The 12,124-nt window shown below is 47.8% G+C and overlaps 1 protein-coding gene across 2 annotated transcripts; it reads left to right on the forward strand.

The window, feature by feature from the left end:
- Positions 1–8,414: 8,414 nt before the first annotated feature.
- Positions 8,415–11,825, forward strand: LOC123086779 (probably inactive leucine-rich repeat receptor-like protein kinase At5g48380). Of its 2 annotated transcripts, none has more exons than XM_044508576.1 (3): positions 8,415–8,737; positions 9,252–10,124; positions 10,539–11,825. In XM_044508576.1, the coding sequence occupies exons 2-3, from the start codon at positions 9,306–9,308 to the stop codon at positions 11,538–11,540; spliced, it is 1,821 nt and encodes a 606-aa protein (XP_044364511.1). In that variant the 5' UTR covers positions 8,415–8,737; positions 9,252–9,305; the 3' UTR covers positions 11,541–11,825. The 2 variants fall into 2 exon arrangements, with proteins under 2 accessions (XP_044364511.1, XP_044364512.1); XM_044508577.1 differs by having other exon boundaries at positions 9,256–10,124.
- The last annotated feature ends 299 nt before the right edge of the window (positions 11,826–12,124 follow it).

Consider the following 12,124-nt stretch of genomic DNA (forward strand, 5'->3'; position numbering starts at 1 on the left):
TGGATGAAACAATAATAAGAATTACATTATGCTTATCCTTCACCAATTAAATTGATGAGAAGCAATGGAATTGGCATACTACTTATCCTCAAAGAAAGATTAAGATAGATATAGCGCAAACTTGAGAAAGTCTTCAACGATCCACCGGTAGAATTTGAAAAGCCCGAATGCATAGATACGATACACAAAGGAATTAAACTCTTGCACGAACCACCGTAAGAAATGAAAATGAACGAAGTAGGGGTGGATCACCGGTAAGAATTAACAAATGAACAAAGGTGCTTGAGACAAACTAGATGCATGAGAACGAAGAGATCAAGAACTGATTAGAGGATATTTGATTGATGCACCGGCAAGATAGGAGAACGATAACTGACAGCTGAGAATGAATAAACCTGAATAAATGGACTCCGGATAACAAACTGAGAAGACTCTTGAATTACTCTGGATAGGTGAAAAGAATTCTCACGATCAAAACAATTACCAGAGGTTGGCAACAAGATAGAATCACGAATCTTGAAGAGAATGGAGCAAGATTGAGAGAAAAATCTTCTTCGGTCTTCAAAAGTTGGAAAGACGATGAGTAACACCACCTTGAATTGTTTAGACACTCCGGAAGAATCAAAACGAAGAGGTTGAGTCAATGATGAAAAGATTTGGACAGATCTTGGAGAAGACATTTGACTGATGATAAATCATTCTTACGTCAAACTTCGAAATGGATTTGAGAATAACTCTGGTAGAAATTAGAAGAGTCAGGTAAGATCCTGGGAAGATACCTGTGGGTTAGGGCCCACTCAAAGAAACACCGTTGAACGATTCAAAAGAGAGAAAGCACCGGTTGAATTAAAAGACTTGCAAGAGAGAACGTCCTTGAAGATATTGAATAACTGCAGAGTGGAAACACGAATCTTCGAGATATCTTGAGCACTCCGGAACAATTGAATAGCGAGAAGAGGGATGAATATGAGGTGCACCGGCATGAGAAAACATTTGAAATACGAAAAAGAATATGAACTACACCGAAAGCTTGAATTGGATCCACCGGAGAAGAAAAAGCTAATATTAGTATCTTCATGAGAATCACCGGATAAGAACATTGAAGGAAAAGAATGGAGAGACTTCACATCAATAAGATGGATACTTGATTAAGAAATCTTAGTCCTTGAAGAAAAACAAAGGGAGGGAGGGTGGGAAAAACAAAGACAACTTTGAGATAGATGAAACAAACACCATTGAGAAGAACTGATAATTGATCTTGCGGATGTTGAAAAGATCGGATCCACTTGAAGAGAAAACACGCCGGTTGAAAAGGATTGATATGACAATCTCGATTATCATGAGGATTGGTATTCTCATCGGAGTATGAGAACACCATTTGGGGAAGGTATGGAATCAACTCTTGACTTTGAAGCAACTCGAATACCACAACTCAAAACAAAAACAAAGGATTGGCTTGCGGAATAAGCCGGAACAAACATATGATAGAGATTTTGTCCGAAGTTTTCGTGGTGGGGCCTACACGGGCTCGATCGTACATCACCATCATGTACAAGGCAGTGCACATGACATACGAAGCGTCCCCGAGTCGGCATAGCCAAGGACTCTTTAAGACACAACGAGACCACTGTAAAACCAACCGTGAATAGGCGGACCACTAGACGTCGAACCCCAATTTCATATCATACATCTGTCGGAAAGATATCCTACGAGCTACTTGAATTCCCACCTATGAAACTCCCGAACCTTTCCGGTTATGCAATTAGGTGTTGAGGATATAGGGGAAGCATAATATCTCACTCAAACTAGCAAATCCTACATCCAGCTGTATCCATCCTTCAACACATAACCAAGAAACGTTCGGAAATCATCTACCTCAACCTTCGAAAAGCATCTGTTATACGAGTTGTGGCAATACTCCCGAACTCCCGCCCCAGTACTGGGTGGTGTCGAGGTTATCTCACCAACGAACTGCATAAAAGTGATTTTCGATGTCGGCAAAACTAAACTCAGGTATTCCAGAACTGCAGCGATAAAATTGTGACGACAACACCTCGGAGCTCAACTCCCCGGGACACTGCCACAAAACCCCTGACAGGAGGCACCAAGACAATGTTCTCGTCACAAAACCATCGGAACGATTTCAAGATACTCGCGTGATCCTAAATTTTTTTTAGTGAAATTTGAGAAGAGAAGAGTCAAAACTCTACGTCAGGATGCCTTACCAGAGCGATGAAGGGACTGGGGAGTAAAAAGAATTCCTAAACTCTCCGATATATAATTCCTAAATGACTCAAAACATTTTTTTTCTAGACTCAACAACGGCTGCTAAATATGATCAAGCAGTGGGGGCTCCTAAGGTCGGGGAAGGCTCTGATACCAACTTATAACACCCTCGATGCGACTATAGCTCCCACGTGTCGAGGCACGACTTAGAGACATAATCGCATTGAAGGCATATGTCGCAAGTTAGGCAATCTTCACAACATCCCATGTAATATAAATAATAAAGGGGAGATAACATAGTTGGCTTACACTCGCCACGTCAATCAAGTACATAAATAACATTACATCATCCAAACACTCATGGCCCGACTACGGCGCCAAAATAAAAGAGAACCCAACATGCGACAACGGTCCTGTTCACCCCCAACTGGGCACCACTACTGATCATCGGGAAAGGAAACATAGTAACGTTGAGAGTCTTCGTCGAACTCCCACTTGAGCTCATACGCGTCTCCTGGAGCGGAATCATCAGGCCCTGCATCTGGTGTAATAGTAATCTGTGAGCCACAGGGACTCAGCAATCTCGCACCCTCGCGATCAAGACTATTTAAGCTTATAGGTATGGCAAGGTAAGAATATGTGGAGCTGCAGCAAGCGACTAGCATATATGGTGGCTAACTAATTCGCAAAAGAGAGCGAGAAACTAGAGAGCAACTTGCGCAAACATTACTCCAACACCGTGTCCACTTCCCGGACTCCGCCGAGAAGAGGCCATCACGGTAACACACTCAGTTGATTCATTTTAATTAAGTTAAGGTTCAAGTTATCTACAACCGGACATTAACAAATTCCCATCTGGCCATAACCGCGGGCACGGCTTTCGAAAGTTCAAATCCCTGCAGGGGAGTCCCAACTTAGCCCATGACAAGCTCTCACGGTCAACGAAGGAATAGACCTCCTCCCAAGACGTTCCGATCAGACTCGGTATCTCGGTTACTCAAGACACTTCGACAGGTTAAAACAAGACCAGCAACACCGCCCGAATGTGCCGACAAATCCTGATAGGAGCTGCACATATCTCTTTCTCAAGGCACACTCAGATGAGCGCTCCATACAACTAAAACCAAACCTCGAGTTTCCCCGAGGAGGCGATGCACAGGACTCTAGTTTGGACCAACACTCAGAGGAGCACTGGCCTCGGGGGGGTTTAAAATAAGATGACCCTTGAGTCTGCAGAACCCAAGGGAAAGAAAAGGCTAGGTGGCAAATGGTAAGACCAATGTTGGGCATTGCTGGAAAAGCTTTAATCAAGGCGAAATATCAAGGGGTTCCCATTATAACCCAACCGCGTAAGGAACGCAAAATCCGGGAACATAACACCGATATGACGGAAACTAGGGCGGCAAGAGTGGAACAAAACACTAGGCGAGAGGCCGAGCCCTCCACCCTTTACCAAGTATATAGATGCATTAAGATAGCAAGATAATATAATGATATCCCAACAAGTAGAGAAATGTTCCAACAAGGAACGGCCTTCAATCTTCACCTGCAACTAGCAACGCTATAAGAGGGGCTGAGCAAAGCGGTAACATAGCCAATCAACGGTTTGCTAGGACATGGTGGGTTAGAGGCTTGACATGGCAATTTGGGAGGCTTGAAAGCAAGTGGTAGGCATCGTAGCATTGGCATAGCAAAAGAGCGAGCAAACTAGCATAGCAAAGATAGTAGTGATTTCGAGGGTATGATCATCTTGCCTGCACAGTTGTCAGAGTTGATTGGATCCTCGAAAGCAAACTCAACGGGCTCCTCATTAGCGAACTCGTCTCCCGGCTCTACCCAAATAAGACAAACAAGCAACAATGATACAATCAACCACGTGCAAGACCAAGCAATATGATGCAATGATGATATGCTATGCGGAATGCGATGCGGGATGCAAAATGCAAGATATGACAGGAAATGCATGAACCTAGACTCAACTTGGAAAACCAAGTGTGCCACTGGAAAGGAGAGATGAAATCGCTTGAAAACGATATAAAGAACGCCGGAATCGGAGTTACGGTTTGGAAATGGCAAGCGATTCAAATATGACACCGGTCTGCGATTTACAGCAAGTAGCCATCTAAATGCAATGAGATGAACATGCTACAGCAACCAAACATGACAACAAAATACATGACAGGGATGCATTCAAGATGCTTAACAAAAGTCTAGCACTGAGCTACGGCCAATTCATCCATTAACAGGTTCAAACAAGCATGGAAAAAATGCATATGGCAAACAGATCTCAGACTTAGTGAAATTAACACTAGCCTGGAATTTCATATCAGATAGCACTCTTCGGAGCAACAAAACTACATGCTACAGGACCTGAACATGGCAAAGTAAAGCATGGCATGGAGCTACTCAAAGATATTAACAAAAGTCCCTTAGTGACCTTGAGCCAAAAGGGATCAGAAAATACTATTGCCAGCACGTGAACATAGCAAAAACATAATCAGTTTTCAGACTTAGTGAAAAACTGGAACATGCTGAAAACAGATATCAAGTAGGCATGTTTACGAGCTCGATGCACTCACTATGGTGCAAGTCATGGTAAGACAAGCATACACCCATCAAGAAGGCACAAAATGCAAGCTAGACATGGCAAGAACAATAGCATAGCATGCACAGATCAACTACATCATCATCGGCAAAATTGCAAACAAGTTGACAATCTGCCCAGATTCACAAAGTAGCAAAAGTAGAGCTCGATTGACTCAAGCTAGGGTGCTCCATAATTGCAAACAAAGACATGGATGGATAGAGCACTACAAGATTAACAAAACATACTTACTGATCATCCTCAAAAGAGGCACGGATCACTAGGAAACAACATGAACATATGGCATCATGAGATAAACAGCTCAAGGACTTGGTGGAAATGCTAAGTCCCTGAAAACAGAATTACTAAGTGCACCACTTTGCAAGCTTGCACTAGTAACCACACACATCACAAAAACACATGGGTTGCACCTCTGAAAAGATGACAAAACCCTTAACAAAACATATGTAGAGCATCAGGGCATATCATGCACACATTAATCATGGCAAAAAATGACAAAAAGCTAAACGGAGTAGCAGATCTGACAATTATCTCAAGTAGCCCTCTTCTAACAGCATTTCGGGCATCAAGATGAGCTCAAATGAAAATGATGCAATGGAATGAAATGATGTACTCTCTGAGATGAACATTTTGATATGCTATATGCATGAATCGGAGCTACGGATGCAAAGTTACGATGCGATGAACAGAGGCACATGGATCTAGGAATTTCGAGGACTTAGAAGAAATTTATACCCTGTGCAAAAAGTCAATGGGACGAGGATATCCCGGGACGGAGGGATTCGGGCGGCGCGAGGTTGTTTGGTTCGGGACCGGGTGGATCTCATCCCACCCGGCCAGATCTGGGACGGGGCGGCGGCCGGGTCCGACGAGGTCGCCGGGGGACTCCGGTGAGGGCGGGGCGGCACCGAGGTGGTGATGGAGCTCGGCCAGGGCGGCGGGGGTCGCCGGAGGCGGCGGTTGAGGTCGGAGGAGGCGGCAGCCTGCTTGGGCGGCGCGGTGGCGGAGTCCGGCAAGGCGCGGGCTGGCGGCGAGCGGCGGCGGAGTCACATGGCGGCGAGGAGGCCGGCGGCGATGGCCGGTAGCGGGCGGGGCGGCGCCCGCGGTTGAAGGCGGCGGGGCGACAGGGCCGGGCGACGGAGATCCCGGGTGGCGGCGGCCCGATCTGGCCTGGGGCGGGCCCGATCTGGGCTCCCTCGGGCCCGGCGGCGGGGAGGAGAGAGAAGGGCAGGTGGCGCGCGGGGATTGGCCTGGAGCGGCGGCGGGGCGATGTGGCGGCTCCCCATTGGTGGGAGTGAGGTCGGCGCGGCGTGGACACGTCTGGCGGCGCGAGAGGAGGAGTTTTTAGGGTTCATCCGCGAAAATTTCGGGGATGGCCACATATTTATAGGTAGAGGGAGCTAGGAGAGTCCAAATGAGATGCGGTTTTCGGCCACGCGATCGTGATCGAACGCTCTAGATGATGGAGAAGGCTTAGGTGGGTTTTGGGCCAAATTGGAGGGGTGTTGGGCTGCAACACACACGAGGCCTTTTCGGTCCCTCGGTTAACTGTTGGAGTATCAAACAAAGTCCAAATGGTACGAAACTTGACAGGCGGTCTACCGGTAGTAAACCAAGGCCGCTTGGCAAGTCTTGGTCCAATCCGTAAATGTTTAATCCCCCCACACAAAGAAAGGTAGAAATGACCACCGGAGAAAAACGAAGCGCCGGAATGCAAAACGGATAACGGGGAAAATGCTCGGATGCATGAGACGAACATGTATGCAAATGAAATGCACATGATGACATGAAAAGATGCAACACGCAAGCAAATGACATGGCAACAACAGCGAATAACTAGAGGACACCTGGCACATCGGTCTCGGGGCGTTACACGCCGCCATGATGACGAGGCCGGGAGCTCCTCCCTCCATCCGCCGGTGGAGGAGTGGTGCAAAGTGCAGGCGTGGGAGCGCGATGCGCTCTCCCCCAGCCGTGGCCAGCGAGCATGGCAGAACTTCGACCGCATCCATAAGATCTTCTGGTCGGCGACCAAGCGCCTATGGTAGGCGAGGCACGCGTTCTTCGAGGCGAAGGAGGCTGTCGCTACTGGAGAAGAAGGTGTCACGGCGCGGCTGGAGGTGGCAAAGGAGGAGTACGGCTACGCCTTCGTCCAACTCTTTGATGTAGTACCATCTCGTCATCAAGAAGGATGGTCATGAATAGTTAGGTTTAGATTTTAAATCTCGTATGTGCCAAGTTTGTGATGAACTCTGGCTTAATTCCACCGAAGTATCGTGGCGGGAGTAGCTTGTTTAAATTATACAATACACTTTACGTTTGTTTATAAATGCGATATGTTACTCACTATGTGACCAGTCTAAGAGCATCTACAATCGGGCGTCCCAAACCCGTCTTATACACCCAAACAGGTCGCCCGGTCACTGACCGTTTTCTGATCCAGACGGGCCCCTTAAACGGGCCTCAAATGCCCGGGCTGACTCGCACTCCTCATATCCAGCCCAAATATGGGGTCGGGGTGGATATGGGGCGCCCGGGCACGCCCGCCAAGTAGGACTGACGAAGTGGTCCCACGCGTGGCTCGTCCGGAAACCCGATGATCCGACGGATGCCTCCTTCGTCGCGGCGGTGTGAACGCCGCGTGGTGCCGCTCCGGGTCGCTGCCCGAGAGCAAATCCTCCTATTTAATCCGGTCAGAGTCCCGCAACCCTAGTCCATCCACCTCCCCCGCTCTGTGCCACCTGTCCGAGCCCATCCACCTCATTCGTCTCCCGCTCCGACGTTCTACCCACGCTCCGGCGCTTTCCCACACTCAGACGGTTCGCCATGGTCTGGACGAAGATCTCCTACTACGCAATGCTCACGTTGGAGCGCTGCCGAGATCCAGTAGAAGATCAGGACGAGAAAATTTGCGCGCACCGCCCGCATCGCTGCCAGGCTGCCTCCGGACTCGCCAGAGCCGGAGGAGGAGCAGTCGGGGTAAGAGGAGGAGGAGGAGATGACTCTGATGGAGGTGGAGGAGCCTGACCAGCAGGTGCCGGCCATCAACTAGGAGCGGGCGGATGCAGAGTTCGCCATCGCCCAGTCCGACGAGATGGCGGAGCAGCAGGCCATCCTGGAGTCCATTCAGGATGAGCCCTATGTGGAGACCAACCGAACGTTCCTCCGGCAGAAGCAGGCGGAGTCCGTCGCGCTCTTCGCTGAGCTTGACGTGAAGATAGAGGCGGAGGAGGCCGGAGCAGAGCAGCTGGAGGAGCCGGAGCTGCAGCTGCCGCCCATACTACCGGAGCTGGGCATGGAGATCGTCGTGATCTCCAACAAGAAGTAACTAGGATCGATGTAGTATGTAGGTTCTACTTCTTTTGCATGTCTTTGTATGGATATAAGAATCTAGTATAAGATGTCCGGATGCAAGAAGTAAAATTTGAAGCATGCCCGGCCGGACGCGTCCGTGAAGGTTTGAGAGGTCATATTTGTCATACATGGGTGTAGATGCTCTTATTACTTCTGTGAAATTTCCCAGTTCTCCTTCCGCTCATGGACCAGTATAGGTGGTCCAAATCCACCGACCGACCAGTGGGCCCCAGTCCTGCACTCCCTCAGAAAAAAAAAGCACTCCCGTCCACGCTCCGGCTCCACCCTCGAAACCTCGAACCACGCCACCGCCCCACTCCGACTTCCACCCCCAAACACGCTCGCCGACCGCGACCGGGAGGCGCCGGGATCCACGGGGAGCTCCACCGCCCCGTGCTTGACCGGTAAGTTTGACGGCCGGCTGGCTGACAACGACGGCGAGGCTGCAGCGAGATCGACGATCGGCTCGGCTCTGCTGGGCTGGCCGCGACGGCGAGCTCGCGACACGGGATCGGTTGGCGGCCGCGACGCTAACGACGGCGGGACGCTGAGGTAACCTTCATCCGCGCTCTCACCGTTCCCGGCCACTGCCAGCAACTCAGCTTCCACCCTCCGCTTTGCTGCGGCCGGTCAAACGCCCCCGTACCGATTTCACTTTCCCCTGATTCGTTTCCATGTTCTGTGCCGCGGGCAGCCAAATCCGAGTCTCGCTGCAGCCCTCGACTTCTGTCCGTTAGATGGATCCGTGAGCGGCAAATTTGGTTTGCCAACGCGTTGTTCTGATCCAGATTCCTTTTATGGAGTTTTGCCTTCCACTGATCTCCATGTAGTGTGCATCTTAATTAAGTAGGGCAAGTATTAATTATGATGTGCTCATTCGGATACATTAATGCTAGGGTCATTGGTTATCTTTTCTGGTTATAGTTTAATGCTTGTGCATTGCTAAAATCAGTATGCTCTGTTGGGATTTACTCCCTCCGTAAAGAAATATGAGAGCGTTTAGATCATGTTTGGGTTACAAATATCTTGCCAAGATTTTCATTGTTTGTCGCATGTTTCATTTTAGGCAGTGAGCAGGCTTCATGGTAAACTCTCGACGTTGAAGCAGAGAGTACACTAGATGGCCATTCAGTGGTTGTATGCTGCTCTGGTCCAAATCCTTCTCTGCCTTGTGCTCTGCCAGCCATGCTATGGCACAGTAACTGACATCCAATGCCTGAAGAGGGTGAAGGCATCAGTTGATCCAAACAACAAGTTGCATTGGACATTTGATGACAACAAAGAAGGATCCATATGCACTTTTAACGGCGTGGAGTGCTGGCATCCTAATGAAAACCGGATTCTTTCTCTTCGGCTTAGCAGCATGGATCTGAAGGGCCAATTCCCTGATGGACTGGAGAACTGTAGTAGCATGACTTCGCTGGATCTATCAAGCAACAGCCTTTCGGGGCCAATCCCGGCTGACATCTCAAAACGGCTTCCATACATTACAAACATTGATCTCTCATATAATAGCTTCTCAGGGGAGATTCCAGAATCGCTAGCTAACTGCACCTATCTCAATGTTGTCAGTTTACAAAATAACAAGTTGACTGGAGCAATCCCAGGGCAGTTTGCTGGTCTTTCTCGCTTAACCGAGTTTAATGTTGCTAACAATAAATTGTCAGGCCAGATCCCATCATCTTTGAGCAAATTCTCATCATCCAATTTCGTAAATCAAGACCTCTGTGGGAAACCTTTGAGCGGTGATTGCACTGCCTCTTCAAGCAGTCGTATAGGGGTGATTGCTGGTTCTGCTGTTGCTGGTGCAGTCATCACTTTAATCATTGTTGGTGTGATTTTATTCATTTTCTTGCGGAAAATGCCTGCCAGAAAGAAGGAAAAGGACCTGGAAGAAAATAAGTGGGCGAAGTCTATCAAGGGAGCAAAAGGAGTGAAGGTATGCCACCCCACCCACCCCACCCCACCCACGGGATCTTGAGATGCTATTTTAGTTTTGTATTTATATTTTTTTAATAAATGTTAGCCGTCCTTTGTTTCTAACTGACAAAATCTGCCGCATCTTGTCCCACAAAAAGATGTTTCATCTTTGTGAAGATCCAGAACTGGAGATACCAAATTATCAGTATCTATTCTTATCAGATTAATGTTTTTGCGAAATACAAAAGCAGAATATTCTTATACATATATCTTTTGCCTTGAAAAATAACCTGTATCATGTTTAACTAGAAGTATAGCTGTCAGCCATTTATTTGAAGCACCGGACGTATCGAAAACATGACTTATCAGCTTAGGCATACAAACTTTTGGTTGGCTACATTGTCACATGCGTTTCTGTAAATTCTCATTACAGGTATCAATGTTTGAGAAATCAGTCTCAAAGATGAAATTGAATGATCTGATGAAGGCAACAGGTGATTTTACCAAGGAAAACATTATTGGAACTGTTCATTCCGGAACTATGTACAAAGCTACGCTTCCTGATGGTTCATTCCTTGCTATCAAGAGGTTGCAAGATACTCAGCATTCAGAGAGCCAATTCACATCCGAGATGTCAACATTGGGAAGCGCTAGGCAACGCAACTTAGTTCCACTATTAGGTTACTGCATTGCTAAGAAAGAGAGGCTCTTGGTGTACAAGTACATGCCCAAGGGTTCACTCTATGATCAACTGCACCATGGAGGCAGTGATAGAGAGGCTCTGGCATGGCCGTTGAGGCTAAAAATTGCCATTGGGGCTGGTAAAGGGTTGGCGTGGCTTCATCACAGTTGCAACCCCCGCATTCTTCACCGCAATATTAGCTCCAAGTGCATACTACTTGATGATGACTATGAGCCTAAGATTTCAGATTTTGGCCTGGCAAGGCTTATGAATCCAATCGACACCCACCTGAGCACATTCGTCAATGGCGAGTTCGGCGACTTGGGTTATGTAGCTCCTGAGTACACGCACACCCTTGTCGCCACGCCAAAAGGGGATGTCTATAGTTTTGGTGTAGTCTTGCTTGAACTGGTCACCGGTGAAGTGCCCACGCGTGTATCAAAGGCCCCAGAAAATTTCAAAGGGAGTTTGGTAGATTGGATAACATACCTATCAAACAACTCTATACTTCAAGATGCAGTGGACAAGTCCATGATCGGAAAGGACAATGACGCCGAGCTGCTTCAAGTTCTGAAGGTCGCCTGTTCCTGCGTGCTTTCTGCTCCAAAGGAAAGACCTACAATGTTTGAAGTGTACCAGCTTCTGAGGGCTGTTGGGGAGAAATACCATTTTAGCGCCGCTGATGATGAACTGGCGCTCCGACCACAGGATGCAGACTCTAAGAAGCTGGATGAGCTTATTGTGGCGAAATAGACGGGTCTGTCTGGTACGTTGATGCTGGGTGTTTGTTGTATCTTGTGAATGGTCAGGTTGAGATGGTAGTAATGTACTACTACTATCTGGACTCCTTCGCTAGCTAGCGAAACCATCGGAAGCTCAATCAATGTTCATGGTCCTGGAAATAGCATGTTGTTGTAAGATGTGTATGACTTGTGAGTTCCACGTTATAGCATGTTGTTGTAAGATGTGTATGACTTGTTGTAAGATTATGTAATTGATCCTGACGTTTTTGTAGAAGCACGTAGTTTGCAGTGCTCAGTTTGATGTGCTCTTTAGCATTTTTTTCCTTATTGTTACTATTTGCTTATGAATTCGCTACTTTTTACAGAGGGGGTGCAATGGTGATGGTGCCTATCCCTGAACTGCCCTAGGTCTATAAACTTGAAAGTTACTCCCTCCGTTCACTAACTTCTTTTTTCTGAATCGGATGAAAGTTACTGCCCTAGGACTCCTCTTTGGTACTCCCAGGAGTATGTACTCCCATGCTTAGTGGATAAGGTTTGTTGGATGAAAGTGCACCCATTAGCAACAACCCAACGACCTGACTACTAGCTAGA

Source organism: Triticum aestivum, chromosome 4A (assembly GCF_018294505.1).
Source record: "Triticum aestivum cultivar Chinese Spring chromosome 4A, IWGSC CS RefSeq v2.1, whole genome shotgun sequence".
Taxonomy (NCBI): Eukaryota; Viridiplantae; Streptophyta; class Magnoliopsida; order Poales; family Poaceae; genus Triticum; species Triticum aestivum.

Excerpts from the sequence above, each read along its gene's own strand:
- LOC123086779 (XM_044508576.1), top strand. The coding sequence starts at position 9,306 with ATGGCCATTCAGTGGTTGTATGCTGCTCTGGTCCAAATCCTTCTCTGC. Across the intron at positions 10,125-10,538 it reads AGGGAGCAAAAGGAGTGAAG|GTATCAATGTTTGAGAAATC; the intron begins GTATGCCACCCC and ends TTCTCATTACAG.